This window comes from Diachasma alloeum, unplaced genomic scaffold (assembly GCF_001412515.2).
Source record: "Diachasma alloeum isolate Michigan unplaced genomic scaffold, Dall2.0 Dall_scaffold_00279, whole genome shotgun sequence".
NCBI lineage: Eukaryota > Metazoa > Arthropoda > Insecta > Hymenoptera > Braconidae > Diachasma > Diachasma alloeum.
This window is the reverse complement of record NW_021680418.1, coordinates 1,088,844-1,113,440: the sequence shown is the minus strand read 5'-3', so window position 1 is coordinate 1,113,440 and position 24,597 is coordinate 1,088,844. Positions and strand designations below refer to the sequence as shown.

Genomic DNA, 24,597 nt, shown 5'->3' with positions numbered 1-24,597 from the left:
TATCAACTGAGAAACAAAATAATCAGAGTGAGATGTGGGCAAGCAATGGCGCCCCCTCCGCCCTTTTACCAGCCCAGCTGTCGTGTAATGTGGCCACAGGCCAGTGGAGTTTACACTGTCACGTATTCAAGGTCAATTTCATTATAGCTAAAACAATTGTTGAAGTGATATAAAACTGGAATTGATGAATCAGTTGGAACGAAATGATTGAATCTTGCACGAAAAAGCGCATGTTATTGGGTATCACATTATTAGGAGGGTGAGTTGATGAATTCAGAGGAGTTAAATATTCTAGGTTATTTTCGCTCATATTTTTCGTTGGTGATTATCTGGATTTTCAGGTTAACTGTTCTTGCGCTGATTGTTGAGAGCCATTGGACCGAGAGCACGAGCAGTAAACCGTTTGTCGAAAATTTTGAGCACAATAACACGTGCGCTGATAGTGGACAGTATGAGGTAATTGATGAGTGCCATCCGTGCACTGCATTTGAAATTGCCAGTGAGAGCATTGGTGTCTGCGTCTATGCAAGGTACAAGGAGGTGATCAAGTGCAAGACTGGAGAGAAGATTATTCGAAGGTAACTTTGATATTCATGTAAAAAGTCAAAATAATGCCCCCTCACTTCTCTTTCAAATATTTTCAGTTGTGACAGAGTCGCCTGGCTCGAGGAGAACGCCTTCCTAAAGTTCGAAGGTTCCATGTTCGCCCTCTCCATCCTCTCCTGTCTCACAGTATTCTTGAGGGAAAACGTCCTCCGCAAGCGAATAATCCGAAAAGTAGCTCGCCAACTACGAACAGCTAGCGTATGATAGTCCCCCCAATGCTCCATCACCTGAATTAGCTAAAAAATGGAGGAAATTTACCTGGAGTTATTCTCCACCGAAGGAGATGAATTCTTCGCACCAATAGAGACCCTCGTGGTCCTCTTTACGATGCAATACTGCGACTCGAGGCTCGAGATCACCTTCGTCCTCACAAAACAGCCGATCGAGGTGAACGCGTATCCAATCACGGTCGAGAACTTCTCTTACAAAGTACTCAATGCCGATGAAATTCCGGAGATTGCGGACTCCTGTCAACTCCCCAACCTAAAGCTCAACAGTATGAGTCTAGTGGCTGGTCTCTGCGCTTGCCTGCGCCAGATCATCAAGCTCTCCATCGCAGAATCCCCCGAACACCACTGCAGACACCTCCTGGGCTTCAAGACCTCCAGCCTGCTCGCTCCCTCCGAGTCCAGCCCCTGGACAAGATTCTGCGAGGTAGAACTCATCTCAACCCTGAGAACAATGGAATATCCTGCCACTTCGTCTGGAGAAATACCGGAAACATTGGCGAGATTCGAAGTCCACATGTGTCAGCCAGTTCGACTCCACAACATCTATAAATACACAATGTCGAAGAAGTTCTCCAGTGATGGAACAGCAACGCAGGAGCGTGTTCTGCCCGAGCATCTTTACGCAGAGGGATCCTTCATGACATTAGCAGACGTCATCATATTTCTGTGCATCACTGTCTACCTCAGAATTGTCACAAATCCTCGAGTGCTCGAGCTTATTCCATTAACTGCCAAGTGGCACCACAGAATGATGAATGATGAGCATTTGAGTAAATGTCTGAGCTTCATAGCCCTTGAATTCGCACCCCCATTGAATACCGAGTATTTCTCTGAACATTTACCCAATCAGAGTCTGTACAAGAGCGATGTCAAGCGATATAAACCTCGGAATAAGATTTACACAAAACAGGAGGACGTGGAAAACTCCATGAAGATAATAGAAAATACTGGAGTTGATTTGGGGATGAGCAGTGAGTCCCTGGGCGCAGAGATTGAGATTGACTGGGGGGAGATCCCCTTCGAAGCGAATCCTGATGGGGGGTCTCTGCCCTCTACACGATCGAAACGAAAATTCCAACAGCTGGAGAATCTCTGCAGACCTGTATTGAAATTGGCTAAGCCTGGAGATGTTATTGTTGATTTTTGCTCTGGGAGCGGACATCTGGGGATATTAATCGCGTATTTGAGGAAGAATTGCACTGTTATTCTACTGGAGAATAAGGAGGAGTCGCTGAATAGATCAAAATTGAGGGTTAAGAAATTGAAATTGGATAATGTCCGGTTTTACCAATGCAATCTTGATTATTTCAAGGGAAAATTTGACATCGGAACTTCTCTGCATGCATGTGGTGTTGCAACTGATTTGGTTATTCAACATTGCATCAGGAGAAATGCTGTCTTTGTCTGCTGTCCCTGTTGCTATGGGTCTGTACAGGATTGTCTTAATATTTCGTATCCAAGGAGCAACGTTTTCAAAAGGGTTATCAAGTTGAGGGATTATTTGGTAATTGGGCATGCAGCTGATCAGACCCACGATGAGAAGAATCTCAAGACCAAACAGGGGTATCGGTGCATGAGGATTATCGATGGCGATAGGAAAACGCAGGCTGAGGAGTGTGGATACACGGTTCTCATCACTAAACTTGTGCCTGAGAGTTGTACACCAAAAAATAATTTATTAGTGGGTATTCCCGGTGATGAATTTGTGAATAATTGTCTTGCGAGCGCCCTTCAAAATGTTCGTTTACCTTCGAGCATTGTTTAATGGGAGGATATCGCTGAACACTGCGAGACCAGACGTTTGACTCTGTTTTGTGATTATTCAACATTGCGGTAAAAGGAGGGGATTATCCTAGCAATACGACCTGATATTGCCAATAATTTGTATAATATTTCACAGTCAATTTTATGAAGAGATCTTTATTTGATATGTACAAAAAGAGGGGATAAATTTGCATTCTCACGAAATATACAAATCATTTGATTTTTACGGCAATTTGTTGATTTTTCTATTCTCTGAATTGATAAAAAAAAAATTTTTTTTCAATGTTTTCTAATTAATTGATTTAACGGAATGAGATTCTACGCCTGATTTCACTTTTCTTTTTTTGGAACGAGGAAAATTCATCTAAAAACTACTTCAAGCACTGAGTACATGTCCACACATTATTATTATTATTACATTTAAATATTTCTTAATTGTTTTTTTAAGATCCTTTTGGAGTTTTATTTCTTCCTCTTGATTTTTCTCGTACTTGAGTTATATGAAATAAAAATAGAGAAGAAAAAATTAGTCAATTGAAAGGGTGATACATGTCTCAATATTGTGATTCATTTTATTGTAATAATAATTTCAATATTTAAAATTCTTTTATTTATAAGGTCTCGCATTTGATGCAGAGCCACTAAATTCGCTGCTTCTAATTTTTTTCCATTTGTCAAAGCAGAATAAAATGATCAATCGTTTCGAGTTTATCCACTTAAAAAAAGTTCTAATGCAATTGTTTTACTCAAAATCCATTCGACTCCGAAAAAAAATGATAGTCATCGCATAAAAATGCATGGTATGAACATTGAAGCAAAAAACAAAATAAACTTATTGTTTTGAATAAAATCATGCGCGCTGAATACAGACAATAAAAAACCCACGCTCATTAACAAGAAAATGTACTACGAATCTTGATTAATTTTAATCCGATATCGAGGAAAAACAATAATAATAAAAAGGTCAAGTGATAAACTATATTAACACAAACGTCGCCTTCATCCTTCGATTGAGGGCAGTAATACAAAAATTACTTCTAAATAGACAAAAATTCAATTGTCTTCTATTCAATTCATGGACTAAACAAACTTGTTATATTATTTTAAGAATTGTCAGTGACATCGATGTCGCTTTTCAAGCGCTCGACAAAAAACAAGTTATTTTAAAATTCTAGATGAAATATTCAACATTATTTCACCATGGATTTTATTTTGAAAGGAACAAAGCACTGTTTTGAGATATTAGTTTCGTTATCTATAAACCGTATCGCTGCTTAAGCTAAGGAGCTTCTAACATGGGGGTTGGAGAAATGGAATATGGATAAATATTGATCAATGGTCATTCGAAAAATTTCACAGAAATTAGCCAATAGTTCGAAAACCAATGAGTTCAGAGGGAAAATTCAACGGCCTATTCTGCCCGCTATTACATTTTCTACAAATCATGTTCCTCAAATGATTTTTTGAAACTCTTGTAAGATATTTCCGGAATAATCTGCCAATTTCTTTCATCACTCTTTGCTTGTATTAAATACGATTGAGAACAAGAGATGATGAAACAGTTATATTTTACATTTTGTCACATTTTTTATTCATTCTTTTATATTTATTTAATTATCCAGATCAATTTCCATTTCATTATTTATCCAAATTTATTTTTCTCCTTCAGAAGATCATTAATTTATCAATCTGTACAGGACTGGATAAATGGCATCACCAGTATCATACGTTAAAATTCTTTATGATGTAAGTGAAAAAAGGGCACTTTTTGCACGCTTCGTGCTCAAAGAACCGCCTTTTCGTCACGAGTATCATAAAATATCGTACGATACATACGAAAAAATGTACTTTCCGACGAGTGTAAACCTTCACCCTCGTCAGCAACTCCTTTTTTCCCTTGTATCGTAATATACTATTTTCTTCCATTGTTACTTTACTTTGTTGTATATTTCGAGGTTTTTTTTTACTTTTTCTGTTTTATTCGTCTCATTTTTTCTTCGTACTTAACTACGAAATTGATCACGACTCGCCATTACCACTGTCATCGCCATCCTCGTAATCGCTGACACTGAGTCCGTCGCCGTCATCATCATCGAGCTCATACTCATCATCGTAGAAATCAGTCATATCAAGTGGCTGTTCTGCCGGCCTTGCACGGGTCTTTATGCAGTAATCTTCAAGCGTAAGTGGTACCACTATGCCCTCTCTCTCGGCTTCCACCTTCGCTGCTTGAGCTTGTTTTCTGGGGTGAGAGGATGAATCAAATTAATTTTCCCAGTTTGTTCAATATTTTGATATTTTTTTAATTACTCGTAACCAATTGATTCAAGTCAAATACGTCGATGACACGATTTTGTGACAAATTAATAGTTATTTCTGCAAGAAACTGTAAGAGTGTATTTTTGTAAATTTCTAGGGAACGAATCGACGAGAATTCTACAAACCCAATCTTTTGACAGTTTTTTTCTCCAAATAATCTATTCAACAAAAATCCCATACTTCTTAAGTTCACTGAGAGAAAAAATTAGCTCTGCCGAAAAACTATGTTTCACGTGAGAATATTTGAGACATTAAGACAACAAAAGCGTTCATTCAGTAAAAACTAAATTCTATATAATGCCGTCAAAGAAGTCAATAATCACCTGATTATATTTTCATATTCTTTGTCTCTGCCCTTGGAATCGCGCCAACGTCTGTACATGACTGATGCATCAACATTAGCTGGACTGTAGGTGTTGGGCTCGTTCAAGAGTGATATTACTGATAACAGGATTGTCCTAAGGAATGAATACATTTTTTTATCAACGTCCCATCGATTATTTCTCCTCTAATAATGAACTACTTCACCGGTTTCTATATTTTATTTGTTTTGTTTTTTGCCATTTCTGTTATTCTCACCTGACGTTCTGCGTTGGATTCCACCTCTCACATGGCAATTCACCGCTCTGTGGGTCGTCGACCGGTGGATGCAAAATGGAGATGCACAAGTCGCCATTCTTTTGAAGAAAAACCGATATCAAACATATTTTTAGTCGAGACTTTACAACTTAGGTATATCCGTAGACGAACGTGAACATTGAACGAAACTGAAGAAATTAAGTTTATCAGGGTCAACTTGGCGGATTTGGGATGAGGAAACGGTAGTTATCGAGAGGGACATGACCTCTGTTTCATGGCGTCAGTGTCTTTGACGTACAAGGTGACATTATACCTCGGAAAATTATTTAAAAAAAAAAGGTATAGGAGTGGATAATGAGAATTGACGGCGCGACAATTGTTAAAACCAATCTTGTGAAATCTAGGCGATTTCCTTGAACAACAGAAATTTCACTTGAATTTTACAGAATTCATTCTTGGAGAAACAGAGTGGCAAAAGAAATCAGCCCAAAAATTGAATAGTTTTTTTATCTACGAATATCTAGGCAATAATTACTAGCTAAAAATGTATTCAAATTTTTCTCAAGCAATTTAATTGACAAATTTGATGATTAAAAATGGTTGAATCTATAGTGTGGTCTCTATGAAACTATAAAGGATGCTTTAATAATTTACTGTAAACTGCAATTTTTTTATTCCTCAAGATTTCACCAGAACTGGAGAAGAAGGTTGTTGCATAAAAAATAAGAATTGAGAAATTTTCAGGGAATTAATAATATGGTGAACTTCGCAACATCAAAAACATAATGTGAATTTATAATTTTTTTTCTTTATATTCGAATGCAAACATCGAAAGTCAAACACTAAGACGAGTAAGCCACAACCCGTTTCATTAAAGAGACATTGAAATTGCCACGTGATTTCACATGAGAAATATTTATTTCCTTCTTTCCCTACTTTTATAGCTATAAACCTTTTGTTCCGTGGGTAAAAAATAAAATAGGGGAAAACAGACAACGGTATTTTTCACCGCTGGCAGACTGCCAGATTCTCTTCCGTGTATTCTTTAATCTTCATGCACATACTGAGACGCTTGGGAATATCAAGTCCAAGTGAATCCGAGGAATTTCTCTTTCAATCAAGTTCTCTCATTTTCAGTTTCATTTTACTTTCTACAAGTTGGATGAGGGAATAGCTTACAAATATTTACGGTTTAAAATTATATATTGTCAATGAGGCTTGTGTCAAAGCTTTCACGTGACTCAACAGAGTGGAAGAGAAAGAGAGGGACAAAAATACGAGAAAGACTCAAAAGTGCAGTGCAGTATGACGCGCAAGCGCGTGTAAAAATATATCGAAGAAAGCGAGCTTCACGCGAATCAACTGACACGGAAAATAAGAAAAAAAAAAAGAGAAAATAACTTCAATATAATAACTTTGTCTCTGGATGAGAGTCATTAAAGAAGATGACTGTAACGAGGATTATTCAGCAATGTTTCGGTGAATAGAAGTGAATTGTCCTACTATTATGGATAATTCGAAAGAAATTGGATTATTTCTCTATTCAATCGGCATGAGCTTTTGAAAATAAATTTCAATTGATGTTGAAGATGATGAGAAGTAGAAGTGAGGTCATAGTTAACAAATGATGATTTGAAAAATTCTATCAGAAATTTCTGGAGTGGCCTTTTCTCTTCGTTTCTCTACGAGAAATTCCAAAGTTTCTTCAAGTTGAATAAAAAGAAGACATAAATTCACTGAATTACCATGTAAAAAAATCGAATATTTTTTTTAGGAATATCTAATATAATTTTTTAGGAGTGTTACGGAACTCTTATCTTCGGGGATTTAAGGTACACCTCAAGACAGTCATTCAATAGAATAGTAAATTATTATTCCCATCAGTACTCCCAATAATAAAGAAAGTTAACAAAAAAGTTTGTTGTGCTTGAATTGCGCCAAATAGTCGTTTTTCGTCCACATAATGTCTATAAGGATTAACTTATAGAATTAATTAAATAATAAAAACCACGGTGAATCGCCTCAACATTTTCCAGATAACTTCCGTCATTCATTATTTTATTAATTATTCTTTCCGGTCGGCAGAAGCTCTCCTTATTTGTCAGAAACAAATGAGGAGACCCCTTAAAATGAGAAAAAAAGAAAAAAATATATACATACAAAGCTACACTTAATGCGGGGAGCAGCATGCATCGAAACATGAACATCAGGGGATAAAGGGAAAAAAACAATAAAAGAATGAGCAACTGAGCGCATTGTGGACAGGAAAAAAAAGTCGATAATCGTGTATGTTCACTCACCTCGTACACGTTCGGATGCCAGACTTTTGTCATGAAGCGAATACTGGGTGGACTGTATGGATAATCTGGTGGGAATTTCATGTGTGCCTGCAAAAAAAAAATCCATCACAATAATAATAATAAATAATGAAGCGAATGGAGGTAGTTCCATCGCGCTTCATACCTCATAAATTTGAGAAAGGAAAACTACAGCAAAAGAAAATATCAGTTGCGATGAAAATATGTTGAGTAATGATAACAAATGGAAAAGAGGAGATTTGACGATGCTGTATTGAGTGGCATTGGTAACTGGAAACGGGAACGCTATATTGATCGACCTTCCCGTGGCCCAAATATCCCGGCCATCCTTCGGGACAGATCTCTGGAATTAACCTACTTCTCTTTATGAGTTTGAGTATCACCTGTGAAAAAATTCAATAAAAAAACTTGGCGAATTCGTTCGCTGTTGGAAATTTTTTGAAATTTCGTGGAAGTTGTATTATAGTAAATTGAATTGGTATATTTTATTTTGCAATGCAAAATAATTTCCAAAAATACTTCAGGAACCAGTACATTTTGAGGACAATGTCTAAAAATGAGCCCTTAATGGCTCTCCCTAGACTTATTCAAATCGATATTCCTAGACAGTATTCAAATCGACCCATCAATTTTCCTCCCTGATATTTTTAAGAGAAGATAAATGAAGAATATAACATAAGCTCCTTGCGCGAATATTTATAACGAGTTTACAGAAAGAAGTTAAGAGAACTTATTGAGAAGGGCCTCGGAGTGAGCTTCCTCAAAGCTTTGAAGGTATTCAGAAAAAGATCTCCACAATCGTTACGAACCAAACTGCTGCTACCATTTTTCCACTGAATATAACTCGTGGCCCCTTCTCATGCCCCATATTTCAGGTTACGAGGTCACGAAAATGAATGCCAACCATTTTCCTTTAGAATATAATTCACAAGGAAATGAAAATAATAATAACAGGAGTAAAAATTGTTTGACTGATGAGTCCCGTTGAAGTTTGCGCATCGTCGAATCTGAGACCCCAGGACCGTTACTTCACTCGCTATTAAAGAAAAAACACACAGCTAGACATTTTTGTCTGACCTACTTTGGTTACAAGAGTAAACGACAGCATGTAACAAATTCACTTGAAACTTTCGTCTTAGTTTTTCTCTACCCAAGATTAAAATCGTGGAATTGATTTCCTCAAGTATTCATTGAGTTTGGTGTAATACCGAGTGAAATGTAAGGGTAATGATATACCCTTACATTTGTCTCGGGATATACCTTGGGATTGATTGTCTTGGGATATACCTTAAAAGACAATAATGATAAAAACAATAGGGAATAAAGATTTTTCGTCTTTCCGAGAAAACTGGAGCGTGAGACTGCTTGAGCAAAAGAGGACAAGAAGAGAGAGCATTTGAAAAGAGAACATTCTTTTCATAAATTTTTTTGGTTTTATATTATTATTACGCAACACCAAGTCTCATATTTTTTCACTTCTGCTTTTATTTATATACAACATTATTTCTTCCCAGGTTCTACCCACCCATTCGGCGTTGTACAGCTGGTGAAAGGGTAAGTTATCTAGAATAACTCACCGAAAGAATACATGAATTTTTCATTGGTTCTCATTGATTTTTCGCCAATTTCCATTGGTTTTTTGTTCACGCATAAAATGTCCCGGATAGTCAAAAGGTTTGGCACTGTTAATGTCGGGGGCGGGCAATTTCAGTTAAGGTATACCCTCAGAAAACACGTTTTTTTAAATATTGTCCCCATGTTTAATTCCAAATATGAATAAATTTTTATAGTGGAAAAATTATCGTTATAAAATATTTATAGAAAATACTCATAATTTTTAAGAATTGCAATTTTTCCATTTTTCATCAATCTCTCACCAAAAGTTAACTTTCTCATTTTTTTCAATATCGAGATTCAAGCTCAGACCTGCAAAGTTTAAATATTAAAATCATTGTAAAATGTCTGGAAACTTAGGGTCAAATGGAGCTCAAATGAAAGCTTTAATGTTCGATTACAAAAATAGAAAATCATTTTACTGGAGAAAAAAGAGCCAAAGTACTTGGATATCCACAAAAAAGATTTATGCCCGTTCTTTGCAACATTCTGTTAATGCGCCCAAAAATTCAAGCGAGTCATTAAATTGTTATATAATCAAATCGAATAACATTTGAAAATCGCTGAACCCTCCGAGTTTGTAACACTAATGTTACAAATGCTGAAGTAAAATCACCGAGTGCAACGATGCACCGTTTGGAGCATTATATAAACGTTCTCTTAGGGCCAACGATGCGGAGACTGGTTTAGAAAGCGGCCCGCAAGCCTAACCCGATGCAAGATCCATTTATCGATGCTTCGAATTATTAAAAAAAAAAGTGGAGCAATAAAATTATTCCTATCTCATGTTGAGAACCCGTATTGCTGCGATTTTTTTTTTAGTTTTAACAGTTTGATTTTTAAGTACAATCGGTTGGATAATCAAATCCCTCGAGGTGAGGTGTTGTGGTGCTGACTTGTTTAATTATTCAGGAAAGGAGGGAAATACGTGACAACATTGCAGATCGATGCGTTGATCAATATTAAGCCAGGATAATGGCAAATTATATGAGGTGTTCCATGGTAAATGAGTCTACGACTGACCCTCACCCTTTTATCAGAAAAATATGTAACATTTAAGTATACATTTAAATTCACTTCATACTATTTATAATCAAAGCCAACGCCATTTTTGGGTATTTTAACCAAATTCGTGGAATTTCGAGAAGAAAAAATTGAAAATAAAGTAGATCAGAGCTTTCCTAATGGATTATTAATCCAATTCAATACTGAACTTTGATATTAAAAACCCTCTCAACTTGACAATACGTCTCTTGGCATGTTGTCTTAAAACGCTCGTTGCCTAGATAAATGCGCAATCAACGGAGATTTACGAAGTATTAAAATCTATATTGAATGAGTGATTATCTAGGAGACGAAGAGTTTTGTTAAACTCCATCAAAAGACCTCTCAACATTTTTCCTTGAAATACGCTCTAGAAATGTATCCAGAGAATGTTTGATTCAAACGCAGGAATTGACATATTTTTCACACGAAACGTAACGAAATCCTCACATGAACAATCCTAATATACTTGAAAAAGTAAAAAGATCTAGGAGTTAGTGCATCATTACAACTAATTATTCTTCTTAGAAAAATTTAAGAAATTACGAATGTAAAAATAATTAACAATTGCAAATACAAAATGTAAAACGCAAGACTCGTGCTACTGTACAAAAATAGCGGGAATGCCTGGCTCACTTGGCCCCCACTATCTTCGTCGTTTTACCCGAAAGGTATCTATCTCCATATATTTATCAGAGAGAAAGAAAGGAATACTGCTCTGAATTTCTGATGTATTCAAACTCCCTCGAACTGGGAAGAAATCTGGTCAGCTGTAGCATTTCATTAAAATCATAGCGATCCCGAGGAAGTCCAACTTCCTTTCCATTTCGCAAGTCTTGAAAATGAGAGCACACTGGCTTGTAAAATGAATCTAATGAATCTCTTGTAATGGATATTGTGCACTGATATATATCGATCACTTTCATTCGTCCAGAATTCGTCACAAATGAAAAAAACACCTCAAACGTACTGATGCCAGAGATGTTTGCAAGATAATGTGCATAAAGTATCCAATGACAATTATTTCCTCCCATTCATGAATAAGTAATCAATGAAATCAAATCATGAAAACATCGAGAAGAACAGTTGGAGCTATTGCAAGTTCATGAGCCTTCAACGACATTAAAATAAGGTCAGAAGATATTCTCGTTAATCCATGTTGGTCGTGCAGTCAGAATGACATGCTTTCATACACTTCTATAGCATAAATTGGTCAAGGTCATGTAACAATTTACGCAAAATCGCTGTTCCCTCCTTCTTCCCCTGGTGATAAAATAAAACTCGCTACCAAGAACTTGATCGGACTCTTCCAGTGTTTATCCAATGCGACATAGATCGTTTGAATTTAGCATAGATTGCACAAAGAATAAAAGCGATGAGGTCACACCAGCGCCACATAGACACGAGTGCTTTGTCAAAGTGTCGATTTGAAAACAACGTGAAACTGCAATTGCTCACGTCAACTCAATGGGAAGAATGAGTAACAGTTTCCAACGCGAAATTCTTCATTATTACATTAAAAAAAAAGGAGCAGGTCAGCGAGAAAAAAAAATAAATAAAAAACGCGAAAGCGATTGATGAATGTTTTTGAGCAGGAAAAAAATCTTACTAACCTTGAAATATCCACCTTGATAAAGTGTATCTGGCGGTCCAAAAATTGCGACTTCCCACTCAAACATGTTGTCCTCATTGACAAGTTTAACGCGAAAGCCCTCGACAGGTTCTTCTTGAAGGCTCTTATACTCCAGGGCAAGTGCCCTCACAGCGCTGCTCGTTGGCATTGCCATAATTCACAGGTTATAAAACCCTTTAATTTATCACAAACACTCAAACTGAATAATTCCTCTCGCCAGTGATGAGCACAAATAAATAACGAGACAGAGCAGACGCTCTTATTTTCCTCTCTCCCTCCGTTATTTTTCTTTCTTCCTCCCGTTCACGATTTTATTTTTTTCCCGTGTATGCGATACTCGTTTGCCTTTGCGCAATCCCGGAAATCGACTCAACGCTTGCACTTTACCTTGTTGGTATAGCAATGCAACTCGCTAAATAAAATAACGAAAATGGGGGTTAAATAAAGGAGCAACGGTGAGATAAACAAAGGAAACATACACTGAACACTTGAACGTTAATCTGTTGGGGGAGAGTGAAGAGTTGGAGAGCTGAGGATCAAGTGAATGCCCCAGAGCTCGGCGAGGCACTTGCACCAACGGGGGGAGACAAATAACAGACGCGAACTCACCCACCACTGGCTGAAAATTAAACAGCTGACGACCATACTAGCGGCGAGGGGGTTCCTCACTCCGCGGACAGTTTTCGAGGTGGAGCGACGTTGCCGGATTTTCTGGGAGCGGGGGGAGATGGCGCACGGTGGCGGTAAGTATTTAAATCGAATTCCGGGGGACTTTAAATTAATTTTTTTGCGGGAATTTCAGTCGAACTAGGGCACATGATTGCAAATGATGATCGAGTACATGCTATTACGACGCGGGTTCAAGGTATATCCCGAGACAATCCCTATGTATTTCCGGGAAAAATTCTAAATGACTTAATTTATTGTATTCTCAGAAGTTATTGAGGTTTTCTATCCTCACGTGTTGTTGATGCAGACAACAATAACTGTTTGAATCAAATAAGAACTGCTTTCACGAAATTCCATTTTTTAGAGTTTAATATCGCGGAAACTGTGCAGTGCAAAATTTCATGATTTTTCAATGACAAGATTTTCTGAAATTTTAGGAAAAATTGAGCACGGTATTAATTTTTGGAATTGAAAATAGTATCGGAAAGCCTGTTCTTTAAAATTCAATGTGCCTCTTCGGGGATTTACACTCCGCACTTATGATTCTGAAATTTAAACTTGGCAATAGCGCTTTAAATACCCACGCATGCGTCTTGTCTTCCAAGAATTCTATGAAACAAGTCTGCCAACACTAGTCCATGGAATTCCATGTGCTTGTCAAAAAATCAAAACAAACATTGCTATACAATATTTCCCATTTATGACAATCATACATCCAATCAATCGATTTCTCAACGAGTTGAAAACCTACTGAAGATTCTCAGCAATGTATTTATCGAATTTACGTAGTATTTTCTGCATGTCCTCGTAGCCGGAGAGCTTGCAGGCCTCATCAAGCGTAAGCCACGCAAAGTCTTGGTGCTCACTTGATAAGCGAGCGTCACGTTCCTCCTTAATGAGCTCAGCTAACCAATAAATAACGTCTTTGGGTTTTCCTTTGACATTGTACCTCAACTCTGCTTTTGCATCTTCAAAAATCCTTAAATCCTCTCTCTTTAAGCCTGCTTCCTCCTCAGTTTCTCGTAAAGCAGTCTCCATGTCACTCTCACCCTCGTCAACGTGTCCTGCAAAATGTTGATGAGACACTCGAGTTGAAAACGTGATAATTAAAGATTATTGTTTTAACCTTTTGGAGGAGTCCAGTGATGTTGCCCATACGATGTTTGCATTAATAAATACTCGATTGGTCCTTTAAAGCGTCGGAATATCACGAAGCCACACGCACGTGTTGCCATGTTGACAATCAAGTTTAGGTCTGTTATCTCCGGCATTCGGAGCGCTTTGGTTGCGGCCGAACTCATCACTCCTAGGGTAAACAGGTCAATTTCTGGACGAATAAATTTACGAATAGAATTTAGTTTAGTTGAAGCGATTAGCCGATTGAAGAAAGTACATTGTTAAAAGTGAATTGTTTTGTCAATACTATAGATAAATAATATTTGGGCAGTGGATAATTAATTATTGGAATAGGAACTTTCATTATTTTCATTCAAATGAAATTCAAAGCCTATTGTAAACAATTTTAATTAATTGCGAAAAGTATTTTTCCGAACATTTTCAGAGCTATTCCCAAAATGTGTATGAAACTTTCAGACCTACCTTATTTTATCACACCATGACAGAATTTTCTCGTTGAAGTAGTGATTTCCACTTTACAAGTGAAATCACTTCAATTCAAATGCGGAATGTTTATTAATTATCCATTCCACTGCAAAATGAGTCATTTTAGGGAAAAAATATCCGTTCATCTTGTTTAACGCTAATTTTTCGCAAACTTTTGCATTTTTTCTGCCGGATTCATTCCAGCATCTACAGCCCAATAAAAATTCTATACTCACCTCTGAAAAACTCTTCCAACATCACTTTCGAGAAATATGTCATGAGGATTTAAAAAGCAATACTCATTAAAATTTTATTATAAATGTTTTTTTTCTTGTTTTTTTTCTTTCTTACTACATTGTTGGCTATATACCGATCACCAGAAAACACTTAGCAAAGCTTGTATGTACCTATCTACAGACTGGAGTGCATGTATGTAGTGTGTGTTTGTATGAATGTAAAATTTGTTCATCAATGAAATTTTGTAAATGTAATCTTAAAAAAATGAATAAACTTTATCTTTCATGTTGAAGAGGGTTATAGTACCTCATTAGAAAATTATGAGATAGACTCACAGGAGATGCAGATAAAACCTCGCCTTGCTGTTCATTTTCAATAATTGTTTTAGAATTCAATTTCTGTAGTCGTGTCCGTTCAGCCAATGGGGTTCCCTAAATTCTGCGGAGTGGTGAAACATTGACATTTGATTTTTCATCTCATTGACCGTGGAAACACTCCGATAGTGAGTGATTTTAGAAAAAAAGTGTTTTGCAAAAAATTTTCTGTTGAAGATTTCCTCAAAGGAAAAATGGTCTTTGATATTTCCCCTATAGTCAGTGTTGGAATAACTTCGAGTTAAAAAAACGTCAATTCGACTTATGACGTTTTACCACTCTGCAACAAAATAAATTAATTGTTTCATCCCATTTTCCTCAAAATGAATTCCCCTATATGGATCAGTGTCCTTAAACATTAAACGCATTTAAGTATTAATTTATCGAATTTACATAAATTTGTTTCATCCTAATTTTTCATTTACCTCATTTACCAAGCAAGCGGGAGCAGTGTGATTTTCATTTAATCATTTATCATTTTCTTCGTGTATGTATAGAATTACAGAGTACAATTACTTAGCGTGTTAAAGGGGATTTCACCATTAATCACTAAGAGGGATGTTCCTTATTAATTAAATTGTCTAACAGTAGTAATTACTATGATTAGATATATATTCATATTTATATATTTATATGCAATCGATTCACTTATTTCCCCCTTTATCGTCAATTAATTTCGGCTTATTCATTCCGACTGCATGTTCTGTTTCATACTTTTGTTTTGTTTTTTTTTTATATAATATTACAATCGTTATTTATTTATTTACGCATCAATATTGTACTTAACGTAATGTCAATAGCATTAGCAAAAGGAAAGTCAGTGAAATCATCATGTCTGTCGTTTACTTATCATTTGCGACATTTGAATCTATAATAAAACAATGATATTATGGACAATGATTAATTTAGTAATGATGAGTAAAATTATTATAGATTTTTATTGAAGACGAATCAACTTCTTATTGTGAACTGATGAAATGATTTCGTGAAACCTTGGGTTTCCTTTATATTACATGGGCCTTCGGATGTGTGGTCTTGATGTCTTTCGTTTTTAATTAATTGTTCATTAAAATAATTGAGTGTTTGATGAAAAACTGTACATATTTGTTTGTTATATAGTTAAGAAAACAATAAGTCCCGTTTGCCAATGTTTCGCTTTCTTCTTTCGTTTCTCTTCGAATGGCTTTCTGCATTTCTCAATTTGTCTGTCAATTTCTGAACAGTTGCATTCATTTGCCTCGCGTAATCGTTAAATTATGTTAATTTGTGATTTTTTTCTTCATTTATGAATTAAAAAAATGAGACTGCTACCGTCGATACTTAGTTCCTATCAGTCGTTTAACAAGTTGCAGCATTTTTGTGTACCACTTTTGGAGGTCAATGAAAAGTCGGTACAGTTTAGATTTTTAGTTGTGTTTTTTCATGGTTCAGTTGATTTTTTAGTTGATGATTTTTCGAAGATTGCTTGGGCATTGATCGTAGCAAGATATTTAGATTGGTGTGCCCGTTAGGGCACCCGTTCCCGAATTTCTGATGTGTTAGATGGGGGAGAGTGGAGCGAAATGTTGACTGTTTGAAGCAATTCAAGCAAAAAAAAAAGTTTTTTATCAACTTCTGTTTATTAACTTTTTTTATTATCGAAAGTACTGATCAGAATAATATATTTCCATTCAGTAAAATGAAAAAACCCAAGGGTAGCCAATTCGATGAAAAAAGAAATCGAGGCTATATCGGGGTTTCGAATGTCAGTGATTTTTTCAAAATAGAAAATTATTATCCTCATCAGTACTCCCAATAAAAAAATTTGTTTTTGCTTGAATTTCGTCAAATAGTCGTTTTTGTGTTTCACTTTGCCCCCTCTCCTCCACTATGGAGAGTTGATTTAGTGATTGTTTCAATTAAAGAAATGAGTAGAAAAGTGGTCGAATGAGATGAGATCATAAAATGTAGATCATTTTAAAGAATTTCTTGTGACTGAGAAGCGATGTGAAATAAAGTATCGTGAGACCTTTTTTTGAAAAGACTTTTATTAACTACAAAAAAAGGTTTCAAGATGGTCATCTTGAAACCCCCCAGTCTCTGAGATATTTTGCAAAATAATCTACATGAAATTCTCTGACTCATCTGTTGTGTTTCACCACTTTGCCACCGAAATTATCAATATCGCCTAATTCCTCAAGATCGATGGTAATTGTGTATTTCAACACTTAGGCAGATACAAAAACCTCACCAATGATGCATTTAATTTCATTTACCCTTTTTGCGGTGCATATTATCATCCCCTATATTTTCTATCCGAAAGGAAAATCGACACATGAGGCTTATTCCATTTATAATTTAGTACCTTTATATTATATACAACTATAGATCTTTGGCAAGCCCCAGAAATTATACAACCACACGCAACTTTTCCTTCATCTCATTTTATAAAAAAAATATATATGTGTCCATCGAACCGCAAAAAGCACCTGATAAAAATTGATATTTGGGGGTAATTGTATGCAAACTATCATCGAAAGGAAAAGGTTTGGAGGAAAATATCAGCAGTTCTTTGGATATTTCTTGCTAAACCTAATACTTCCAGAGAGCCAATTAGAAAACCTAAAATTATCAAATGTCTTGGTCAATGAGAAATATCCAGATCCCAATTTCGTGATTGTTTTTCAGTGACCGAATTTAATATTCAAGAGTTAGAGTGAAAAGCCTATTTTCTTCTCCCACAAAGAACAAAGTATAGACTCATCAATGATAGTATTCACATTTTGGACGAAATACAGAAATTGTACGATCGAATACCACCTAATACATTCAATTTATTGATCCTCGTATCCCTCACGGACGATCAAAATATATCAATAACAAATAATAATTACTTGACAATAATACAATTGATTAACTATCGAAAAACTAAATCGAAAAAACTTATTACATGATCAGGGATTTGTGTACTCCGTACCACACAGCTTGCAACGATCCAAGTATATTAATGTTCTACTTATTAATTAGTTTGCTTCTACTCATTTGTAATCAACTGACAGATGATGTAGGCAATTGCTTATTGACAGATTGATTGACCGGCATGAGAGACTGATGAAGCTTTCATTCCTCTAAAAAATAACCAAGTAACTAATAGTATTTGTGCCACAGGTTTTGAAGAAAAAACAAAACCATTGTCCTTCACTTCCCTGGCATTATTCTGATTGTTTAATTTTTGTCAGTTATTTATGCGCATTTAATGTACGTGTCTTCAACAGGTACAAGAAAATTTTCTGCACTGTTCTCTTCTCTTCTCTGCTTCGCTATTTATTACAAATTTTATGAATTCTCACATTTTCATTGAATCCTGATAGAATTGCGGAAAAAAAATTGACTACTGAATTCACTCGGGGAGAAATTTTCGTATTTCTATTTACTCTAGTAATCGTAATTGTAGAATTCCTACACAGTGGATATCATTCGAAGAAATTGATGCCGAACTCGCGATTACGTTTGAGTTGATTTGTCTTCTGATTCATTAGAATCCCCCGAATATTTTCTCTTGTTTTCATCGTTAAACGTGGCCCAAGTGTTTTTGGCACATTGAGGAGTTGGAGGGGAGTTAAAAATTAAGATAAGGGGTGGAGAGAAAGGCATTGAAGGGATTAGAATCATGGACGAGTTTTTAGATCACAGGACGAGGAATTTTCCCTCCATTTTTTCGTTCATTCCACTGATTTCTCTGTGATTGTAAAAATTGTCAACATCTTCGAATTCCAGTGAAGACTACACGATCGATATAGAAGATACTTGATAGATTTCTCCGTTAATTTCTCGATTGGGATAATCAACAAATTTTCATAACGATTGAGGAAACTATTTCAAACGAATACTTCACGTGTCTCCTCCGAATCACTGTCTGAATCCCAATCAAAAAATGAGGATGTGTCAACGTAATAATCAGCCACATTGTGACTGCAATCACGTCTGGGTTATGGATTAACATTAGTGGCGAGTCCACCAGCAGCCGGCAGTCACAGTTTGAGCTCGTTAGCAATTTTACTTGCAATATTCTTGAATCCTATTGATGTACCAAGTATGCGTTTGAATCTGACGCCATTCAAGGATAAACGGGGCAGTTTACAGACTTCAATTTCCCACTGTACTTGACTGTCTGTGGCTGCATCACCGTGTGCACATAACAGAAGAAAACGCTCGCGCTGCTCGTACTGGCATTTATTAGCATCCAGCACCTGCGTAAAAACAATTAATTCGGCTTTTTTAAACTTGAGTGAATTTTCAACTCTTCTGTTGTGGCGATGCCGTTGATATTTTGGCTTTTTTAGGGATGGGGAGGGTTGGTGAAACGAGATGAATCGCGTCGATCCTGCATCGGAGTAATAAAACGAAATGGATAACATTGCGAAATACCCATGCAATTATCGTCTATCGTCTACCGTTTGGTAAAGCGGTAAATTTACGGCTGAGGCATGTCAAAGATTACCGTCATTTTGCGTCTCTAATTCCCATCCAACGAAAATTACATTTCAACGATTCGCTATTAAGGATATGCAAGTAATTGGCTATTTTTTTTCTCCAGTAAAATGCTTTTCTACTTTTGTAGTTGAACACCAGAGCATTCATTTGAGCGCCATTTGCCCCTGAGTTACCGGACACCTACAATTCATCATCATTGAGATGATTTGGGACTTGATAAGACGTGCAGAATCTGGAAATTTTATTTTACACTTTTCCAATTCGCAGCTGAGAAAATTCTCCTGAGTTTTCTCTCTACGCTTAATCCTGAAAATATTGAGGCGATCCAGTCCAGTCATTTGCATGAGAAACCTTTTCAGGGGAAAATCAGGACCACTAAAAGCTCTCCATGCAAACTTTTCTATCTGAGGGTTCATCTCGGAGCAAAATCGAGTCATTTCGTTTCATCATCTCATTAGGGTTTCTCTTCAACTGGATTTTTGACAATTTTTTTTTTGAGAGGATATTTCTTAGTTTACCTTACGTATTTCGGACATAATTTCATTCGGATCTCGACTACTCGTTGTCCTCATGCTCCATGTGAAACGCAAGCTACGAGGCTTGACTTGCTCGTCATTAGTGGTTGCACCACTGCAACAAAAATATATCTTAAGTCTGCACTTTTTATCGATTCTAAGGTAGCTTAAGAACTAAGAGGAAATGGCAATGAGAGTTTTATTTAATTTTCAAGGGCGATTATTTTCACTTCTATTGATTTCTCCGTGTTTATTCCTAATTGGGACTATCACTAGCTTGTCCTGAAGTTTTTCAGTGTCAATTTCGTTACTTTAATTACTCTCCCACTAATGGTAATACTAATTCTTCGAAAGGATGAAGAATAGACGATAAGTCCAGAAGTTTTATAAACATTCTTTTACAAATATCTGCGAAATTGGGGGATTCCGAGGAAGATATCACGATTTTTTTTCAAGTCCATGGCATTTCCTTCCGAGAAAATTTCCCGAAGAATTTGCCTAAACCGCTTTATTTTGAAGATATTTGCAAGAAACGGAATTCAAAAATTGATTTCTCAGAACACTTCTAATACATTGCCAAGCAAACAAATTATTGTTATCTTATGTCATTCAATCGGAATAAACATGTAACCGAGCACTGTCTGACTAACGTACATGCCTGGCATGCAATTAGTTGATTCTCAAAGCTAAATGGACTACGCATTCCTCAAATAACAATGTCAATTGGATAATTCATCAGTTGACTAATTGTTTTCTATGCTAGTCAATTCGGTTAAATATCGCTGCAGTGCATGCGTCAGTGATGAAACAAGGAAATGAATTTGAAACTGGAAAACAAGTAATTGAATTAATAAAAATTAACAAAAAAACAGCTAACAATGAAAACTAGTGGAGGCAATGAATTCAATCGAGTTGGAAAAAAATTTAAGCCAGTAGAGAAGTGATCAGTCTTAGGCGAGTCAAAAGTTTAAAATGAAAATTATTTTTGCCAATTATTCATTTACTTGAGACCAATATAATTAACATAATAGAAACCTAATGAGGATTTGAAAAAATAAATATTTCTCTCAAGAAAATGGATATTTGGTCAAAATAATTTTTTTCTGTGTAAATTTACATTTTTTGCAGATGACTCCATTGACAAGAAAAAATATCTCATCACTTTTATCCTGAACCAAGCTGTTTCCGAACAATTGACAAAATCATCTGTTGTGCCTAAAATTATTCAACTGACCCCTCGACCTTGACTACTTCTCTGCGCGAATAATAATCCACAAATAAACATGATTGAATGAAATGAAAAGGTATGCAACGTACCTCACTACTGGGTGCTTGGGGGGTACGGATGGGTCCATGGGGCTGAAATAACAAAACAAACGCAATTGCTAACGGACACTAAAAAGAATTTGGTAGAAATGTTTGTTTTTCCCTATTTTTTTCATCTACTTTCGTACGACCATCACCAGTGTGTTGCCATTTGCGAGTCGAATGTGAAGTGGCTGACAATGAAAAACCTATCAAAGAAAATGCAATTACCCAATCACCATCTCATCGTCTTCACAAAGTTAGCAATGACACCCACTGGCAGGTGCTCGTAAATAAACAATTTTCCCAATCAAACAACCATCGAAAATTGCAATGGAAGAAAATAATCACGTCATTACATCGGCTCCAATTGCAAAGACTTGTTACAAAATGAACCAATCCACGTATTTGCAAAAAAAAAAAAAATGCATATGTAAAAATTAACACAGTGATTACACGCATGCATTGTGAAAATACATGATTGCATTATATTAATTATGTAACATGTGTTTATCCTTCTTCGATAAAGGTTTTGTAATAAATAAATCGATACAACATTTACAAGACATTTTTTAAAATATTTATTAATATGAAATTATTACTATTATTGCTTCTTAAAATTATTAAATAATAAATTCTATCCTGCAATTTATTCCTCTTTTCGTTCTCTTCAATTTAGCTATTCCATTTACTGTTCTCCACGTAATGATCACCTAATATCAATAATTGATTCAATCGTTGACAAAAAAAATTTCAATTTTCGTTATAAATACAAATCATCCGAAAATGATTGAACCGAATGATTAATTGTAAATGACTCTCGAGAAAAAAAAAATAATGTCTAATTAATTATTCATAAATTCTTAGATAGTGGGGTGAGATGGGCAACATGGTTTGGAGCGCAGTAAACGGTACAAATACAGGCATAATAAAGTTCATATTTATATATCATTAATATAAATGTTTGCTATTAATTACTTATATAATATTGTAGTGTTCTAATTCATTAATTAATATCTCTCGCTCTCTCTTTCACCAAATGTTACTTCATGTTCGTATCACTGCGACACACCGACTTACCAGTTGGCCACGGGTAATTTTTTGTCATTTTTTCTCTTTCACTCATTTTATTTTTCTCATTGCAAGAGTGTTACCCACTTACTCAGATTGATTATCTCTCTCAATACTTCATCGCTTTACAATTTTCTACAGTCATTCATGCAATTTTTTTTTCCATAGTAAAACGATTACCGGTCTTTATGCATGCTACTGGACAACATTGAATAGAAGAAAAAAATCACAAAAAAAATACAAAAAATTATTTTAAAAAAATGTTAACTGATAGCGTGGCTTAATCCAAAAGTGTTGATGCTATGCAAAGTCATGTTCTTTATTCGAAGCCACTCGGCGAAATTACATTCAACTATTGATAATAATTAACTATTTTTCATCATTGTGACCTTATTGGGGATTCACGCTAATAAATCGAATGGTACGAGATAAACTGAAATAAAATATGACTTTCCAGCCACGAGTTGCATTATTCTTTTTAAAATTTATCATGAATAAAGCGTTTAACGGATCTCTCTTTATGAAGAACAATGACAATGATGTATCACTCATTATTTGCATTGCGTTGAATCACACAAGAGCAGTAACAATGATTGGATAAAAAAGCCACGATTCTACGCGCAATTAAGCTGATTTTTCATTTCCCATCTACTAATTCTTTTTTTTTCGTCATTCTTAGTCGATTGTCGGGAATCGTTCATTGAATTCAGATACACAATTGCGACTGAATGGAGTAAATTTTTTATATGATATTGTTTTTTTCCAATTTAATGATTCTTGTGGACAAAAAAAATGCATATTGATTCGTAGTTTTGTACAATCTCGGTTATTTGATAAGAGCCAATGCATCCCGAATATATTTCATGTATATTTGATTATTGAAAAAAAAAATTGTTGGAAAGTCTGACGAACAAGCTGTTTAATTATCAATAATACGAAATCATGTTCATCTTCGGCGACTCAATTCTATTTTCTTTTAGGAACTTAACTATTCTCTCATTACTTTTCCATTATCCCTAAAAATGCATTCTGTAGTCATTGTACATAATGAAATAAAATCAAAAGTGATTAATGATACGACAGAAAGGGAAATAATAACGGAGCTAAATTCGATTGAAGCGAAAAGGAAAAAAGAAGAAAATAATAATTGAACATTATATTCGGGTTTCACGCAGAGAATATTGAGATCACAGTCAAACCTAATGAGAATGCAAAGAAATTAAAAAAAACAGCCTGAACCTCATTTTATTTTGAATTGATTTTTCTCTCTTAAACGCATAACTGAATTTCCACTTTCCTCCGAAGAATCAAAGATACTTCATTTTTTTTGCTAATAATACTTAATTACACCTAAAAAAACTCAATTTTAAAATCGTTTGAGAAATTGTCAATTGAGTATTTGATTCTTTGATTGAATATAAATTAATCACGGATTGATGCCGATCATTGGCCAATTTGTTTCATTTTTTTATCTCCTTTTCATTTTATTTATAATACATAACAAGTACCCCCACGTGAGTTAATGCTTTCCCCTGTCTCATTAAATTCTAATTGAAATTTTTTAATTCTTCTCTTCTTTCTTTCCATCTTCTGTCATTAGTGAAAAAATAATTATACACTTCTATTCGTACTTCATCATTTATTAACTATATTTTTTCCTTCTTTTCCTTCTTATTGTGAATTTCTGTTTAATTATTTGTTTCGCTTTTTGGCAATTGTAATTGCCGATGCGTGAGAGCCCCCAGGCTTGATACAACTCGCAAACTCGTTTCACCGTGAAGAAAACATGGCGAACTCATCGTCCACCTTTTCACTTAGAAAACCTGTTGATGCACGGGACGATTATAATGACATACCGATAATATTGATCTTTTTAAATATATTTAAGAGGATAAATTTTGTGATTCATGATCTTTTTTTTCTTTAACTAACGTCAATTAGTCGAAGGTTTTTCGAATCAAGGCCCGCCTGTATTATCCTTCGAACGTGATCTTGGTTGTTTTTTTTATTTTGGTAGTCTGAAATGTTCTTCAATTGCCAATCAGTTTTACATAGCCCTGGAGTCCTCAAAAATTATGATTGTACAATCAAAAAACCTTGAAAAAAATTAATATTTTCAAAGAGCGTTTTTGAATAATATTGAGAAATAAACCCAATAGGGAAGAAATTGCAAATTAATAATTTACAGTATCTAATGGCTGTTCAGTCGTCATTTGACTCAGTAGCCAATGCCTGTCAGATCAG

General features: G+C 35.4%; 6 protein-coding genes across 25 annotated transcripts in view; 3 read left to right on the top strand and 3 right to left on the bottom strand.

Annotated features, from left to right (window-relative positions):
• The window catches only part of LOC107038211 (tigger transposable element-derived protein 2), a 41,299-nt gene extending 19,566 nt beyond the window's left edge, over positions 1-21,733 (top strand). Inside the window, exons 3-4 of one of the 3 annotated variants that reach the window (XM_015257175.2) lie at positions 9,331-9,370; positions 21,106-21,733. In XM_015257175.2, the coding sequence (XP_015112661.1) occupies positions 9,331-9,366 (36 nt within the window). In that variant the 3' untranslated portion in view covers positions 9,367-9,370; positions 21,106-21,733. Of the gene's footprint in view, positions 1-9,330; positions 9,560-19,821; positions 19,870-21,105 lie in introns of those variants that run through there. The other 2 variants (XM_015257176.1, XM_015257174.1) reach the window with 2 other exon arrangements.
• LOC107038215 lies at positions 79-813 on the top strand. Its single transcript, XM_015257184.1, has 3 exons — positions 79-259; positions 342-578; positions 645-813. The coding sequence occupies exons 1-3, from the start codon at positions 204-206 to the stop codon at positions 808-810; spliced, it is 459 nt and encodes a 152-aa protein (XP_015112670.1). The 5' UTR covers positions 79-203; the 3' UTR covers positions 811-813.
• On the top strand, positions 834-2,826 carry LOC107038210 (glutathione S-transferase C-terminal domain-containing protein homolog). Its single transcript, XM_015257171.1, has one exon. The coding sequence runs from the start codon at positions 850-852 to the stop codon at positions 2,599-2,601; it is 1,752 nt and encodes a 583-aa protein (XP_015112657.1). The 5' UTR covers positions 834-849; the 3' UTR covers positions 2,602-2,826.
• LOC107038213 (ubiquitin-conjugating enzyme E2 R2) lies at positions 2,729-12,766 on the bottom strand. 3 transcript variants are annotated; one of them, XM_015257180.2, is made up of 7 exons: positions 12,587-12,766; positions 12,088-12,519; positions 7,799-7,885; positions 5,499-5,596; positions 5,243-5,377; positions 4,637-4,842; positions 2,729-3,090 (listed from the first exon to the last, which is right to left on the bottom strand). In XM_015257180.2, exons 2-7 carry the CDS (start codon positions 12,259-12,261, stop codon positions 3,044-3,046), a joined length of 747 nt encoding a protein of 248 aa, XP_015112666.1. In that variant the 5' UTR covers positions 12,262-12,519; positions 12,587-12,766; the 3' UTR covers positions 2,729-3,043. The 3 variants fall into 3 exon arrangements, with proteins under 3 accessions (XP_015112666.1, XP_015112665.1, XP_015112667.1); XM_015257179.2 differs by having other exon boundaries at positions 12,088-12,766; XM_015257181.2 differs by having other exon boundaries at positions 2,729-4,842; positions 12,088-12,766.
• LOC107038214 (bis(5'-nucleosyl)-tetraphosphatase [asymmetrical]) lies at positions 13,454-14,066 on the bottom strand. Its single transcript, XM_015257183.2, has 2 exons — positions 13,903-14,066; positions 13,454-13,840 (listed from the first exon to the last, which is right to left on the bottom strand). The coding sequence occupies exons 1-2, from the start codon at positions 14,045-14,047 to the stop codon at positions 13,524-13,526; spliced, it is 462 nt and encodes a 153-aa protein (XP_015112669.1). The 5' UTR covers positions 14,048-14,066; the 3' UTR covers positions 13,454-13,523.
• Positions 17,783-24,597, bottom strand: part of LOC107038207 (serine/threonine-protein kinase MARK2) — a 54,164-nt gene continuing 47,349 nt past the window's right edge. For 11 of the 16 annotated variants that reach the window (XM_015257150.1, XM_015257155.1, XM_015257159.1 and 8 more), the window contains 3 exons: positions 21,295-21,336; positions 19,981-20,092; positions 17,783-19,218 (listed from right to left, as the gene is read on the bottom strand). In XM_015257150.1, the coding sequence (XP_015112636.1) occupies positions 19,000-19,218; positions 19,981-20,092; positions 21,295-21,336 (373 nt within the window). In that variant the 3' untranslated portion in view covers positions 17,783-18,999. Of the gene's footprint in view, positions 19,242-19,980; positions 20,093-21,294; positions 21,337-22,232; positions 24,177-24,597 lie in introns of those variants that run through there. The other 5 variants (XM_015257157.1, XM_015257169.1, XM_015257161.1 and 2 more) reach the window with 3 other exon arrangements.